Source organism: Syngnathus leptorhynchus, chromosome 14, assembly GCF_054491065.1.
Source record: "Syngnathus leptorhynchus isolate UIUO chromosome 14, UIUO_Slep, whole genome shotgun sequence".
NCBI classification, from domain to species: domain Eukaryota; kingdom Metazoa; phylum Chordata; class Actinopteri; order Syngnathiformes; family Syngnathidae; genus Syngnathus; species Syngnathus leptorhynchus.
Genome location: NC_141208.1, coordinates 8,261,523 through 8,278,600, shown reverse-complemented (window position 1 = coordinate 8,278,600; position 17,078 = coordinate 8,261,523). Strand labels below are relative to the sequence as shown.

The 17,078-nt window shown below is 38.3% G+C and overlaps 1 protein-coding gene across 1 annotated transcript; it reads left to right on the top strand.

Moving 5' to 3' along the window:
* Positions 1-3,533: 3,533 nt before the first annotated feature.
* On the top strand, positions 3,534-13,155 carry paxip1 (PAX interacting (with transcription-activation domain) protein 1). The gene is made up of 23 exons (XM_085930649.1): positions 3,534-3,768; positions 4,473-4,607; positions 4,763-4,806; positions 4,932-4,995; positions 5,209-5,319; positions 5,438-5,513; positions 5,799-6,317; positions 6,637-6,740; positions 6,885-7,860; positions 8,093-8,187; positions 8,519-8,614; positions 8,830-8,967; positions 9,299-9,420; positions 9,520-9,704; positions 9,782-9,825; positions 9,977-10,044; positions 10,129-10,231; positions 10,393-10,561; positions 10,704-10,804; positions 11,881-12,015; positions 12,134-12,209; positions 12,296-12,356; positions 12,638-13,155. Exons 1-23 carry the CDS (start codon positions 3,688-3,690, stop codon positions 12,651-12,653), a joined length of 3,519 nt encoding a protein of 1,172 aa, XP_085786775.1. The 5' UTR covers positions 3,534-3,687; the 3' UTR covers positions 12,654-13,155.
* Positions 13,156-17,078: the final 3,923 nt, after the last annotated feature.

The following is a 17,078-nucleotide window of genomic DNA, read 5'->3' as shown; positions in this document are numbered from 1 at the left end:
CACAGTTTTCCATAAGTAAGGTAAAAAATGACCCCAATTAGAATGAATGCGTTTTATTCTGTAAACTTAACAAATTGTTTCATATTCTGGTTTACAATGCTTTATTTTTTTAATCAAAAATTATGTTTGGCCAGATGATTTGTCTGTGTCCAACTGGTATTGTTAATCAAGGGGAAAGTGTAGTAGATGTCACGTCACAGTTGATAGAAATAAAAGGTTTTTGGAGTTAACCTTGGAAATTAAATAGAAAGTTCTAGGGGTCATTTCTGACACCAAGTATGGAAAAGTGTGGTACCAAATGGGTGTTCCAGCACGCTTTTCCTTGTTCAAATTCGGAAAAGGCCGACTTCCCACTTTCGTTGATCGCAGCATAATACATTTGCAGGTCCTCAATCAGTCGAGGCTCCCTCTAGTGGTTATTTGTGTCTATGGGCTTCTTCTGCGTAATGCGCCAATGGAGCACATCACAGCGGCGGCGCGATAATTTTTTGGCTCCATCGTGCACTTTTGTTTCTCAATTTGTGGATAATGCTTGTCACTGTGACTACGAATGGCTTTGTAACCCTTTGCGGACTGAAATATGTTCTTGAATTTCTGTATTGCAACTTTTTGAGATCTTTTGGCTTACTTCAAATTGCCAGACAGGTTCCTTTTAAGTGATTCGTTGTTGTTGTTGTTTTTTCAATAAATGTACAAAACCTGGCAAAAAAAATCTTCATGGTGTAATTATGGGGTGTTGTATGAATTTTATAATTATGAGAAAAAACAAATTTATTTAATCTAAGATTTGTAATAAGTAAAAAGTGTCATAAGTGAAAAACATGACCTTGTCCACCAGCACTTATAATGTTCTCTTTCACCTCGGATCAGCCAATCATCTATGGACAATTATTCAAACACAATTCAGGTTCAGGTTTGAAATGCCCTAATTAAAAGTGTGTTGCTTGGTCTCTTTTTAATCAGATGGTGCTGATTTAATCTTGCTGGAAGTAAGTACCACTCCCTGAAACACCCAGGGGAAGTTGATTGTCAGGCAATTTGTGACTTCTTTTGTTCTGTTTTTTGGTTCTTGGAGGTCACTGTCTCTTTTTAAATTAAAACACTAATATTAAAACGTCCTTTGTTCCATTTCATTTGCTATACTTCATTTTGTCATGCAAAATGGGCTCATATGCTCAAGACTTGGCTCAGTATTTATTCATCCTTCCTCTCCATCCAAAATATAAGATTGCTTTGACTGCCAGTCAGATCTTCATGTCTATTTATATTGGATTTTCAATCTAATCACTGTTGCATTTGATGACATCTCTTTTTTTGCCAGTCATTGTTACAGAGGGTCATCAAAAGTGCAACCCTTCGCATAGTTATATGGTTACAAGGTAATAATATATTTATAATGTAATTTAGTCGTTTCCTCCTCAAGATGCAGCTATTGCAATTTCTTATACATATTTACTAAAGCACATGAGCTGAGTTACCTTAGTCACACATCTCTATCAATGCTCCAGAATGTGCACTTCTAAGCATCCATAGGTGTCATCCATGCACTGTGTCTAATTGTGTTGGAGAGGTGACATGAAGATAGAGTTTACATCGTAAAGTAAGACGCTAATGATAGGTGATGTGTCTAAAGGATAATGTCTCCATTTCACACCCACAAAGTCAACAGGTGATGTATGTCATTAATATGGCTGAGAGAGCTTATCCAATTATTGCTCTCAATTGGCTGCAGCTCATTTTGACAGTCAAGGTTTTTAAAAAGTGACCCACCTATAATTCACCGTGTAGTATCTGTCTCATTTCTAAACGCACTGGTCTGATCATTGGCTTGAGACGAATGAATTAAGTAATTAACCAATGCATCAAATTGTCAATGAAATGACAAGATACAAAATGAACCGTCAGTTGATTTGAAGTGCACATTTTATTTCGTGGCGGTAGCACGTGATTCTGTGTTATTGTGTGAGTGGTAATTTTAAAGGCAAACTAAACCCGTTTTTTTTTTTTTTTTTACAAGATGTTGTTGTGTGTGTCAACACTTGTCACAACCCGGTACAGTGGAATCCCGGAGGTCAACCACCTCGGAATTCAACATAGTCGGTAAAACTGGTGAGCCGTGATTGGTTGTAACCTGAGACCTGTAATTATGATGTCATTTTTAGTCGACAACAAGTAACAAAATGGCCGCCCCATGAGATGGACAAAAAGGGGCACACACATACTCAAACATACATGCAAAGACAGCTTTCTAATTCAGGTTTCATTTTCTGCATTCCCTGGTAGGTTATATGCATGTCATGTGAATAACAAATCTTAATGTTGAGCACTAACCCACTATGTGTATGCTATGCAATAACAATTCTCAACTATAGAGCTGCCACCATCAATTATTTGCGAATTGATGAGTCACTGATAGTTGTTTAAATTAGTAGACTAATTAAATCATATGTAAATCACATCATATCGCACCAGCAAGCAGCTGCTCTTACATAACCATCATTAGCTTACAGCAGGGGTGGGCAATTAATTTTGCAAAGGGGCCACATGAGAAGAATGTCAGCTGAGGGCCAAGCCAACATTATGACCTTAGCGTTGAGTTTGTATTTAGAAAAAAGAATTTTTGTGAGCTGGGATTCTGCTGTATTTGCTGGCTAGATAAGTGTATGTACATCCAATATGTAACATGTCATTACTGAATATTTACCAACTCTCTCAGTTTTTTCCCCACTAAACAAAGCAGCTAGTAATGGCTGATAAACGTCACATTCTCACAAATTCACACTCATGTGAAAACAGCTAAAAGTGGTGCACCCCATAAGCAAGGAGATGCAATGTTTCAAACATATATAATTTTAGAATAAATACCCCATAGATTTACGTAAACAGTGGCTGATAAAGAAGATATGAATATAGATAATGGAACTTTTTGACATTTTCTGTTTACTTCCCTTTTATTAAATGGAAATCATATTGATTTGCATTTTCTTTTCCCTGCTCCCCTATAAATGATTACAATTACATCGTTTTGCTTTTGATAAGCACGAGTGCTGAAAGTGGGAGTCATTAGTGCCAATACACCCCCCCCCCCCAATATTTTCTATTTCCAGCACTGTTGCTATACTGTGCATGTTTTTCAAGCCTGATGACAACTCGTTTGTTAAATGAAGTTATTGTCATGAAGATGTCATGAGGTCAAGTCGAATGAAGACTTCCTTTCAGAACAAAAACTGATGGAAGGAACCTTCAAAATGAATGTCAATGTTCTCTTCATCGTCTCCTCGTCCCTTTCCGCCTCACCTCAGTGGGGCGGAAAGGGTTACTGCAAAATAAGACAAAACACTAACCCGAATAGTATAGGGGTGTCAGGTGTTTATGAGAAAAACACGCATGATCTTGAAGTTCTTTCAATGTTTTTTTTTCTGCGCAAGGTGTCTCTGACTTGATTATAATTCTTTTTAGGACTGAATTCATGTTCAGAAGATTGAAAAAGCATGTAGACTTTGGCCCTTTTCTTACACACCCTCTTCATTTGAGAATGATCTGGTCCATGACGCGCTCACCGATTTGGCGCTAGAGAAGCCCGGGTCTCCTGCTGTAAGCTCACAGCAGACGCAGTAGTGTCTAGTTTTTAAACGTTTAGCTTTAGGATCGCATAAATGTTTTGTCCTATGAACTTAATGGACAGTCATGTCTGAAGAAGAAAGTAAGGTTGTTGATGAACTTTTTAAAGATGTCAAATTCTACGTGGTTGGGGACATTGACCCAAAGGTGAGACTGATGTTAGCTCCTCTTAGCTAGTGTGATAGCATTTTAACTTGTTAGCACTATTGAATCTCAATGGGGTTTGTTGCACAAGCTAACTAGCTGGCTAACAGCCTGTCTTGCTACGCTCAAAATAGCGCGCTTGGACTAGCGATCATTTGATTCAATGGTGACATCACTATTCTTTCTTTCGTAAAGTTGTGTGCTTGCTAATAAATGATCGCACTGAAGAACTTTTCTCCTAGCGACGTTTTATGCACTCAAATATCAAATGTACTGACTCTTAGATTCTCAGGTGCATGTAGCTCCTCAATGATCGCTCCGTTTTATAAATCTGTTGTCTCGTAGCGTAACAATATAAAGTCATGCATAGTGAATGACTTAAGTTGATCTGAGCTACGTTTATGTACCAAAGTGAATAACTTTGACAGTGTTCATTTGCATCAACCTGTCAACATTTTACTCCATCTGCGGTGTTTTACTTCCTGGCAAATAGTGTACCCTCGTCTCGCTTCATGGAATAATTGTTTATTTTTCCTCAAATCATTTCTAAAATGTAATATAGCGTGAGACAAAAGAAGTTTTGGTGGGAACTAGGATGACATAAGGACGTTATGTGGGCGTGACACGATGCTGAAATTGTGAATGGAATATGTTGTTACACGCTAATCGTCATTTGACTGGGTGAACTCTTTATGGCCATATTTTAGGTGGTGCAGCTGTTGAAAGACGGAAAAGGTAAAGAGGTCTCCTACAATGCTCTGGCCACTCATATTATTGCAGAGGATGGGGACAACCCAGAGGTGGGGGAATCTCGTGAGGTTTTTGATCTACCTGTGGTAAAGGTAAGAAGTCAATCCAATCTCGTATTTAGTAAACATAAAAAATGACAATTGTAAACACAAAATAACTTCAGTCTGCTGCAGAGAAAGTCTACTTACAGACACAGTGGTTATTTTAATGGCATGATTAATTCATGATTAGCACTCCTGTTTTCCAGCCATCCTGGGTGATCCTCTCTGTTCGATGTGGAGATCTTTTACCGTATCCTTCCGAAATGTCGAATTTATACAGAATGTGTATTCCCTGATATGATTGAAAAAAAAAAAAAAAGTTCTAATAATTTCATGATAGAGTTGACTATGTTTTCTTAACCAATAACTCTACAGTGTCACAGGGTTCTCTCCAGAATCGGGTCAAATATTCTTTGGAGTGACAGCCTGTCTTCCTCGTGTGAGTGAATGCATATTATACTCAGTTCTGAAATATGATGCAACCTTGTGGGGCTTAACATAGCAGAGATTTTGATATGATTGGTCAAATTCTCATGTATGGACACGTTATTTTTAATAATGGACGTAAATAATTTCTACATTAAAAGACACAACTTCTTCCATGTTTTTATTGCCATTATATACTACTGCCTGACTCTTTGTTTCTCCACAGCTTCCAGACGACCTCAATGCATTATGGGCATATATAACTTTTTATGGTGGAGAATGCCAGCTTAACCTTAACAAAAAAGTAACTCATTTGGTGGTGAATGAACCAAAGGGGGTAAGTTGATGATTTGTGTCTGAACTTCACATTTTCTAAAAGTGAACTGATTTTATTATTGCAAATACTGGTATTTATTCTTGCCAAATTCAGTTATGTGTTTTTGTTTTCACTCCAGGCCAAGTTTGAGTGTGCCCTTAAACATCCTGGAATTAAGATTGTCACTCCAGACTGGATAACAGATTCAGTAAAAGGTAAAATTCAGGTCTCTATGTGACTGAGGTTTTTCTTTTTCTGTTTGAAGAATTTAATCAAGAATTGTAATTCACAACTTTCAAAAGAGTAACAGTTCATCTCCAGTGATTATTCCAAGTCAGGCAACAATTCTGTGTACACTCAAGTCTCCCTGTACTTCTCCATTGCTACACATCGTCAAAGTGCACTACGCATGTAATTGTGAGATACATGACACACAAGTCCCTCAAATGGGCAAAATTGCCAAAAGTTGAATGTTAAAATTTCCAAACTTTCCACTACAGCTAAGAGCCGGAATGATGAATCACTCTATCACCCTCGACTTACTTATGTGGAGGCAGAGGAAGCGGATGAGAGTGAGCCAGAGTCATATGACCAACGCTCCCATTCAGATGGAAGCTACAGTCCGCGACGCTCCCGGATGTCCAGTGGTGGCTCGTCAGCTGAGTCAAGTCCTCGCAGACGCCCTGGCCCCAAAAAACTGAACTCCATCTCCCCGTCATCCCCACGGAAAACTGAACGCCGCAGCGAGCGCATGTTTGACGACTCTGATGATGACTCGTCCACAGAAAAGGAAGGCACTAACCTCAACTGGACACCAGCTGAGGTTGTGACACCAACCCCTCCATTCGCATCAGGCACTGCCAGGCGGCGAAGTGGGCCACCTGGCAACAAGGATCCCGTATCCTCAACAGGCAGTGGGTTGATCAACCTGTGTGCCACTGTTCCTCCAGTCCCTGGCGCCGGACCCATTTCAACAGAGGTTCGCACTGCTGCTGCCGTCAGTCAAAATGCACAACAAGGTCAGTAGGTACAAAGATGCAAGGCTTTGTTGACACATCCATAGTAGAGGTACAGTAAAATCTTATGCAATGTATTATTTTATCATTTGTCATTATCACCCCCCCTCAATATTGTGATTGCAATTTTAGATGCGATTTTTTTCCAAAGCCATTTTCCTTTTTTTTTTTTTATACAAGCAATAAATTAAGCTGTAATATTATATTTAGATTAGGATATTTTATACATGTTTGCATACATTTTATGTTGTTATGATTAGTTCAATTACTTAACTTGTGAAATATTTGTCTTTTTTTTTTTTTTTTTCTTTTGGTGTATCAGTTCCAGACAACATGCCCGGTTGGAGCCCAGCAGCTAGAACACTTCGCAACATTACCAACAATTCTGACATGCAACCAACGATTCGACCTACCAATGTAGCACATGTAAGACATTCTAAAAGAGGATGTTCTTATATTACTAGTTGTACTATGTTCATTTTCTTTTCACTTGTCAATTATCTTACTGGTTCTTATATTACTGTTATGGGTCAAATTTGCTATATTTAAGATGCTTTATTTATTTTACAGATTATCCAGAATCTGACAGCCAATCAGGGAAAGCCAATAGAGCAACAAACCAATCAAAGTCATGCTCAAACTCCAAACAGTAACAACCCCCTTCTGTTCAATCAGTCCAAAATGGCTGGGCAACAACTCACTGCGCAGCAACAGCAGCAGCAGTTAATGCAACAGTCACATCAGGCAGTTCAACAACACCATCAACAGTTACCCCAACAAGCGCAACACCCAATGATGCAGCTCCAGCAGCAGCAGCAGCAGCAACAACAACAGCAGCAGCAGCAGCAGCAACAACAGCAGCAACAGCAACAACAACAACAACAGCAGCAGCAGCAGCAGCATCAAATGATGCAGCTACATCACCAACAGCAACAGTCACAAGTTGTACAACAGCAGGGGTTCCCTCAGTTGTCCCAACAGCATCAGTTCCTCCAGCAGCAGCAGCAGCAGCAGCAGCAGCAGCAGCAGCAGCAGCAGCAGCAGCAGCAGCAGCAGCAGCAGCAGCAGCAGCAACAGCAGCAGCAGCAACAACAACAACAACAAATGCACCAACAGCAGATGTTTTCCCAGCAGCAGCAACACACCTTCTCTCAGCAGCAGCTGCGCCCTCAGCAGCTCTTACGGCCTGGTCTACAGCAGCTGCAACAGCAGCAAGCTCTGCAACAACAGCTCCAGCAATTCCAACAGCAGCAACGCATGCAGATCTTACAACAACAGCAACAACAACAACAAAATCAACAACAATTACACCAACAGCATCTACAGCAGCAACAGCAACAACACTTCTTGCAACAGCAGCAACAAATCCAGCAGCTTCAGCAACAGCAGCTGCAGAATCATCATCAGCAGGCTATACAGCATCAGAACCAACAGGCCATGCAGCAGCAACAGCAACAGCAGCTTCAGCAGCAGCAACAAACTCTTCAGCCGCAGCCACAGCAGCCTGCTCATATCTCTCTTTTTGGACATGAGCCAGGACAAGAAAGTGAGTAGGAGATTGGCTTTTTCGATATACATTCATCTCTGAGCAAATTTAACGTTAGCTCCAAGCCATTCATTTGAAATAAGCATTATCACTTCAAAGTAAACATTGAACACTTGACTCTTTCTACATACAAAAATAATAGTACTACTTCATAGCCTTTCTTAAAATCAACCAAGTTCATCCTTCTTGTGTAAATGTATTTCTGAACTGTTTTTTTCCCTCAATGTCACAGTTCCACAGGACGGGTTTTTGCTGGGATGTGTGTTTGCCATTGCTGACTATCCAGAACAGATAGCAGACAAACAGTTGCTGGCCACATGGAAACGGGTAAGATAAATTAGATTTCACCAACAAGCAGTACATGGTTGTTAATAACTCATTCACTAACTCATTTTAGAGCAATCATGGCCAATTTTTACACAAACACCAAACTACCAAATGGAAAAAAAAAGACTCTCTTTTCACCAGGAAGAATTTTGCCTCTTTCAGTTCTTTTATAATTAGTGGTAGGAAAAAAAAAAGGTAGTTTGCACTTTGCACAAATATTTCTTTCTCCCAGTGGACTCACAAACTGTGCTGATCTCATATTTAAAATGGAGCATCAGCATCATCACAATGGTCTTAAAAGAAGATTTTCTGCCCTTCCCTCCACTTGCAGGTGATCCAGTTCTATGGTGGTGTTGTTGACCCCTCCCTGACCAGTCACTGTACTCACCTGCTTTGTGAGAGTCAGGTCAGCAACATGTATGTCCAGGTAAGGATGCCTGTTTCTGTGTCTAGATTGTGTATAGAATACAACGGCATCAAACACTGGCTTTTCAAAGCAAAGAGCTTGTCAGCAAATGTTTTTTGCCAACCAACAAGATGTGATATGTATGTTAAAGATAAAACATGCTTACGCAGCAGCGTGTCAAGCTATTGTCTTTTTTGACATCCTTGGCATTGGGTTGATTGTCTCTGACCTACCAGGCCCTCAGAGAGGGAAAACGCTGTGTGACGGCCCACTGGCTAGACACAGTCCTCAAACGGAAGAGGATGGTGCCTCCTCATCGGACGCTTCACCTGCCATTTGCCTTCCCTCCTGGAGCCAAGCCTTGCTCTCAACATGTATGTCCTACTACCATAAAGTTTTACTTTAAATTATATATATCAAATATAAATATATAGCCACCAATAAACTAGACTCATAAAGTGCAAATTTTCTTTAAAGCTCACCTTGAAAATTTTTATTTCTGTCCAACATTATTCTCTTCTGCAAATCTTCTGTTTTGGTATATATGTCAAACTAAAACAATTACTTTCCTATTTAAGTCATGTGGGATTGACTATTTCTCTTTTTGGAAATGCATAAATTCCTTATTGTCGTTTTAGCTTTCTATTTTGAATGTTTTGATAATATTGCATGCTTCCCATCCTAATCAGCCTTTCCTCCTCTTAGATTATATCGGTGACTGGTTTTGTGGATGCTGACAGAGATGACTTGAAGCTGATGTCTTACTTGGCCGGTGCCAGATACACCGGGTACCTGTGTCGAAGCAACACCGTCCTTATCTGCAAAGAGTAAGGAGGGACTTGCATTGTCATGTTTTATTATTATTATTTTTATGTCGTCACTACCACAATGTTATTAATTTGTCTGTGCTCTGGGTTTCTCTTTAGACCCACTGGGCTTAAGTATGAGAAGGCCAAAGAGTGGAAGATTCCATGCGTGAACGCTCAGTGGATGTGTGATATTCTTCTGGGAAACTTTGAAGCATTAAGACAAATTCAGCACAGCAGATACTCAATTTATACGCATCCTGAGCCTCTGGTGCCAAACCTCCAGTTGGTCCAGAACCTTCTTGGTATGTCGTGTTTTGAGCAGCCTGTTTACTGTAATTTAAACATAATTTAAGATGTTTTGATTTCCAATTTTATATAGCTCCTTGGAGAACACCTGTCAAAGTATCTCAAGAAGCTTTAGCGGTGAGTTTGTTGCCACTTTTATTGGTTTTCTATTAGTGCTTGGAATAATACATTTCTTCAAATTTTTGACATTCCAGTCCGATTAAAGACTCGAGGTACAGTTTTGTTGACTTTGCTTGACTTCCTTGTTCTCTTTATGAACTTTGTTTAGAACCTGCTGCTCATCCAGAAACAGAAGCTGGCTGACTCCACAAACCAGCCAGCCAACAAAAAGGCGAGGTTAGTCCCACAGATCTCGCTTTTGCCTTTTTGTTTTGTGTACTTTCTTTTAGCCAGTGCTTATTTTGTGTGTGGTTGACACAGACTGGAGGAGATCCAGTCCCCCAGTAAGAAGCTTCCACCAGAGTCGACTCCAAGAGTTGTTTTCACAGGGTTCGACCCCACTGAAGTTCAGCAATACACAAAGGTGAAACCATCATAAGAGTCCAGTAAATTTTTTTTCTCCAATTAGAGATTAAATGGATGAATGGATCCAAGATAGATACTAGATAGGTTGTTTTAAAACCACAAAAGCATTGTTCTGAGACTGCATGTAAACATCTAACTTAAGCTCCCTCCCTCCTTTAGAGGTTGCATGCTTTAGGTGGTGAAGTAGCGGAGGGCAGTCTGAAGGCGACTCACCTGGTGGCAAGTAAAGTGATGCGCACCATCAAATTTCTCGCCGCAATGTCTGTGGTGAAACATATCGTCACCCCAGAGTGGCTTGAAGAGAGCTGGAGGAGTCAGAAGTTTGTTGGTATGTTTGTATTGATATGAGCAATATACTCTTGAGTGCAACCCTTTCAAACTTTGAGTTAACAATTATGATGTTAAGTTCACTTATCAATGTAGTTAAAGCTAATATGAATGGCTGTGCTGTACTCGTGTCTGTGTTCCAGATGAACAGAACTACATTCTGCGGGATACTGAAACCGAGGTCTTGTTTGGTTTCACTCTGGAAGAGTCACTCAAGAAAGCCCACAGTGCACCACTCTTTAAGGTGATATGGACAAAAGTTTAGGGACAGTCACAATACAGTGGGTCCTTGGTTTGCAACGGTCCTGATATTCATATGACATTTTGAAAACACAAATCGGCCACTACAAGTTAATTTAAGGCCATATCATAGACATATCTTAAATGTTTCTACTGATGTAGCAGTTCTAATATCCATTGGTAGGGCATTCCAAAGCTCTGGAGCCCGAATAGAAAATGCTCTAGACTCTGCAGACATTTTTTTTGCCCTCAGGGTCACTAAAAGAGTAGCGTTTTGTGAGCGGAGGTTACGAGACGGAACGTAAGGAGTAATTAGGTCGACGAGATATGAAGGCGCTAAGCCATGCAATGATTTATAGGTTAATAAAAGAACCTTGAAGTCTTTTAAAATTTGAGAGGGTTATTGCATGATCGTCAGCGCCGGTAATCGGCGGTCTCGACTGAGCGATTGGAATGGTCATCTTGATCTCATCCCTAATGGATTCAATCTTTCGAGCGAAAAATGTCATAAAGTCGTCAGCTGAGTGAAAGGAGCTATCGGAGGTCGGCTTGCGTAGTGTTAGCTTTGCCACTGTATCAAATAAGTATTCAGGATTGTTTTTATCGAGATTAATAACTCGTGAGAAAGTTTTTGCTAAAATAAGCGCATCTTTATATTTCAGGAGGTTGCCACGCCATGCCTGATGGAAAACCTCAATTTTGGATAAACGCCATTTGCGCTCATGCTTTCTACCGAATTGCTTAAGCGTACGTGTTTCATCTGTGAACCACGGCGTAGGCGTACTTACCCTGATTGATTACCATATTTTTTAGACAATAAGGTGCACCTAAAATTCTTAAATTTTCTCAAATAGTACCACTTACGTATTTGAAGTTGAAATTTGACTAAATTTTCTGTACTGTTTTTTTAATCTGCACTGATACACCCTGTGCACCTCTTATGGAAATTTCCCGAAATATACCTGCTCATTGAGATTGCGCCTTATAGTCTGAAAAATATTGAAGAGGACCCATTTAATTCCCTACCTCTTCTTTACTCTATGCTTTTCTGTCTTTCTACCTTTTCTTTCTGGGATGTAGGGAAAGTATTTTTATCTAACCCCTGGAATCAGCCCCAGCCTCAGCAGCATGAAGTTGATCGTAGAAAGTGCTGGAGGGAAAGTGATCGCGAAACAACCTTCTTACAGGAAGATTATGGAGCATAAACAGAACAAGGTGAGTTTGGTGCTTGACCTGATAAAGGTTGATGACAGGGACAAACAAAAAATAAATGAATTAAGAAATAAAGTATATATACTGTGAGGACTACAAAATGCATTTTGTTTTGCTGCAGAATCTCCCAGAAATCATTCTGATTTCGTGTGACAATGATCTACATCTGTGTAGAGAGTACTTCGTCAAAAACATTGGTAAAGTCTGCACACACTCTCGCACACTGTATATCAGGAGCGTCTAAAAGTGTGTGTTGATTCTGTGACGTGTTTCTGTTTTCCAGATGTCCACAACGCTGAGTTCATTCTGACCGGAGTTCTCACCCAGAAACTTAACTATGATTCATATCCTTTTCCAGTTCATCCATCTCTATGATTTTGAATTAGGGCAATTTGATTAAGGTTTTAGTATTGATGATTATTCCATGAAAAAACAACAACAATATAGATCAGTGTTAAGAAAAAAATTCTATAGCACGCATGCCCAAGCACAGAACAATATTTTAGGATATCATTTTAAAATGAAAAGTTACAAAAGTTGAGCCGAGAAAAACTGAAAAACTCTTACAAACTGAGATGCGATTAGTGAATTAATATCACAAAATGTGATTCCTTGACATTCACACGTATAAGTTCACTTGATGAAACAACGAAGACAATGAAGAGGAGCAATCCGTGTTAAACCACACTGACATTTCTATGTTTTTACTTTTGTGCATAGATAATCCAGTGTTTTTTGTAGTTTTTGGTATATAAAGTTAAAGTCCCAATGATTGTGTGTGTGGTGAAATTTGTCCTCTGCATTTAACCCATCTTGGTGTGATTTGGATCCATCCCCTGGGGGAGAGGGGAGCAGTGAGCAGCAGCGGTGCTGCGCTCGGGAATCATTTTGGTGATCTAACCCCCAAATTCCGACCCTTTAATGCTGAGTGCCAAGCAGGGAGGCAATGGGTCCCATTTTTATAGTCTTTGCCGGGGTTTGAACCCACAACCTTCCAGTCTCAGGGTGGACACTCTACCACTATGTTTCTGAATAAATAAATAGATGTTATTTTTGTCAGATTAATGTTCAAATTTTTGACTTTTAAATCTTCTTCTCACTGTTCAATGTGTACAGGCCTAATCGGTAATATAATGCTTTTTTTTTGGGAATAAAATTGATAAATATTTGTGAAGTTGTTTTCCTTTTTCACTTCCAATATGGTTTAATGTGTAGTGATGTATTTAAGATATTAGTAATAAGTAATATTTGAAGATAAAAAGGCAGACCTTTTAGAACAAAAGCTCACTCTCCTCATTTAAATTGATCTCAAAAGCTTTCTTGAAGGTATCCCTTCAAGGTTTGAGCCCATAATTCCTGGTAGATTTGATTTAATTAATTGTTAATAATGGTTTGGGGTAGTTACTGGTGAAGTTCTAATTGCAGACTGTCAAACAGATAGCCTGAGGCCTTGTGTAGGCGGGGAGGCTGGTTAGGAGTGAGGCACTTCATGTCGCTTGCGGTGCTGCCCTCAAAACTACCAAAGATTGAATTAGACAACCTGAGCCAAGGTCATGTGCTACATATTGTATTAAGTTAATGTTACCAGCTCTACCCAGAGTGGATTGTATTTGTTCAGCTCCATCCATCTGCTGTTATAATATGGGTCATGGGTGACCTGGACCCTTGAGGTCAGAGCTGGGCTACACACTTTGCATATCAACAAACAACCATTCACATCTAGTCTTCAATAAATGTGTCGGTTATTTGAAAATGGACTAGCCTAAAACAATAAAATAAAATAAAAAACTATGAAAATTAAATAGAATAGAGGAGGAGTAGACTTACTTAAGGTCACTTTATTCATTTAACCTTTTAACAACGTTTTTACTCATTACTCCAAAATATTGTAGGTTCAATGTGATTCTAAAAAAAGCGGGCGTATTTAAAACCAAACAAAACATTTTGTATCTCTTTATAGTGACATCATGTACTAATATGAAAATATCACCTCCTTTAAATATATAATTTTGCAGTACACACACATACATACGCGCATTAATGTAAAATCCTAATTAATCCCAATTATAAATGCAAATGAGGACCATCTTTGATTAAGAAGCAGCTAAGTTCCTTGTTGGTTTGTGATGTCCTCCTTTGATGCAGCCCAGATGTGGAGGAGGGAAGGTAGACAAAGAAGTACTGGGACACTGAAAATGTTGTAATTAATATACAAGTGCTTCATGTGAGACATTTCTAATTACTCCCAGCCCCTCCCTCTGTTACATCAGACACACTTTTGGCCCAGTAACTTCCTCTCTGTTCTGCAGGATGCTGTGGAATTACAGGCTAATTACGCAGAGGCGGGCACTGGGATTCATCCGGCCTCACAATTTACATATGCACTAATTATGCTGAAATTGAACTAATTATGAATCATTTGGCCAATTATTGGTGCAAGCTCATTACATTTTCTTTTTAAATGAAGAGTTATAGGAAAATGTATTGTATGTAAGAAGACATACAAAGGAAAAATGAGAGAATTTATTTAATGTGGACAAAAAAAGAATCGTTTTTTTTTCTGTACCATGTACCGGTCCCACTCAGCACACAAACTATTGCACATTTTTAAAATGGTGGTACATTTAGTGTAGTTGTTAAAGGTTGACAGAAAAATTTGGACAATAGAAGATTTTTTTTTTTTTTTTAACAGTATAGGCATCAAAGTTAATTGACTTTATTTGCTCTTTGGGCGAACATTTCTTGAAGGTCAATGTGTGCATGCTTGTGTGGCCTGTCATGTTATGTCATGTCATGTCAATCATGCATAAATGACACATTACCCTCTCTCCAGTTCATATTACTTTATTCAGATTTAAAACATCTTCTATCTTTACAATGTACATGATTCCCTTAAATTCAGTGAAGGTGTAAAACAAACAATGATTTCCTGAATCACGACAATACGGCCTGCATAGATTACATTGGAGGATTTGGCTTTGTGTGCCTACACTGCCCACTTCTGGACAGTCATGGTAGGAGCAGCTTCTTCTGCAATAATCTGGAAGACTTTTTATTATAAACCTTATATACGTTGAAAGTCTCATCATTTACTTTGACAAATAAATATTTACACCTATTTATAATGGAATGTTTTAATATTTCAAAGAGAAAGTGAAACAGTCAACAGACATGCAGGTTTCAGCTATTTCCAACAAACAAAATGGAAATTAAAATATACTGCACTCTAAGTACATTTCACATTGAGCGAAAGGTCCATGCATTGTTTTTTTTTACAAAGGGGGTGTCAGTCCGTGTTTCATTGTATTTGGAAACAATTCTGATGAAGTCTAAGTACATGTAAATAACACTTAAACATTATTATATTGATTATCTTGTGTGTCCATTTCATACAGCATTTGATACAAAACAATCTAGAAACAAGCCTAGGTCTCTGCATAGTTTTTTTTGTTTGTTTATTTTTCACAGTTGCATATTAATTGTGCTTGCAACAATACATAATCGAAATTTGACACGATACTGATAGAAATATCACCAAGTGCACTGTAATTATTTAGCAAATATGAAAAAAAATCTTACTTGGCTACGTTTAGATGTTGAGCAGTAACAATAAAGACTTTTTTTTCAATTTTGTTTTGTTTTGCTACCTCAGGTTGCCTTTCTATTTAAACCACTAGAAAATGACTATCACTCATTAAGACAAATATAAGTGCAGCATCAAATCAATATTAAGCGTTCATATTGCACATTTCTTCTGTGTTCATTATCAAATAGGGTTTCAAAATTTGGGGAATTTCAAAAAAATGGATGTTAACATAGTAAATATGTGAGAATGTATTAGACTTTAGGAGAATAAACTGAAAATTGGTAATACAAACCAGGAACGTGTAGAACTGAAGTTATTGATAGAACTGAAGAGGACTTTAAAGTTAGCATTTCTGGGAGCAAAGTTTTTTTTTTTTTTTTTTTTTTACTTTAGGCTTGGTGGGTTACACATTACCACAGAAAGTTGAAGTCACATGACCGAGATACAATACAAGCAAACAACTGAGTGAACACAATAGCTACATTAAATTTTTAATGTGGTAGTAGAATCTAAAAAAAAACAACAACAACATAAAGACCTGACCTTTACATATTTCAACAAGTCTTTGGAATTGGAATTGGACCTACTCTTTTTGGTATAGAGTTGTGCCCAATCCATTGTATATTCATCATCCCAATCAGAATTTGTAAACAACTTGACAGTGTCACACAATTAAATTAGCCGGTAAAAAAAACCCACACATACACTCACTGTGCTCACATTATACTTAATAATCATCTAATATTTTTGCATCACGGCCTGGCTTATCATATAAACATATATAAGGCAGTTTCATTCTTGGTCCATTCCAAAGGTTCAAATCCTTTCAAACAAGTGATGGATGGTGGGAAGAAAATGAGCAAACCAAAGGGAGATTTGGAAAAGGAAAAAACCTAAATGAAAGTTTTGTTATCGTGGGTTAGGGTTGATAATGTCACATTTAAATTGTAATTTTCAAATTCAAAAAGAAAAAAACCGAAAAATAAAGAAACATTTCGACAGTTAAATGAAATTTAAGTGCATTGAGCATGTGCTTAAGAGTATTGCCTAGATTTGGTCGCAATTGTGCATTACAGCCAAGCAGACCCTAATAAAATACAAACGAGAATAAAAATACTATAGAATTGCACACGGACTTAATAAAAATAATGCATATTTTGAAACATTTAACAAAAATGTTTTAACCAACCAATTACTTCTATGTATTAATTATAGATTGTAAAACTTTAGGGGTAAAACTGTGTTGCACTATTTGAAATGGAACTGAAAATATCTATAGGCAAAACATACCTTCCACTATCTAACCATAAAAAATAACTTTACCTCAAACAATTAAGAAACTAGTGAGTAAAATAGTGCCATCATCTGTGATAGAATATTTGTATATTTGTATTTTTTTCAGCTAAACCTGCCAAACAAATCATGCAAGTGACACCCTCCATTAACCCCTACTGAAAGGTGCCAAACATCACAACTACAA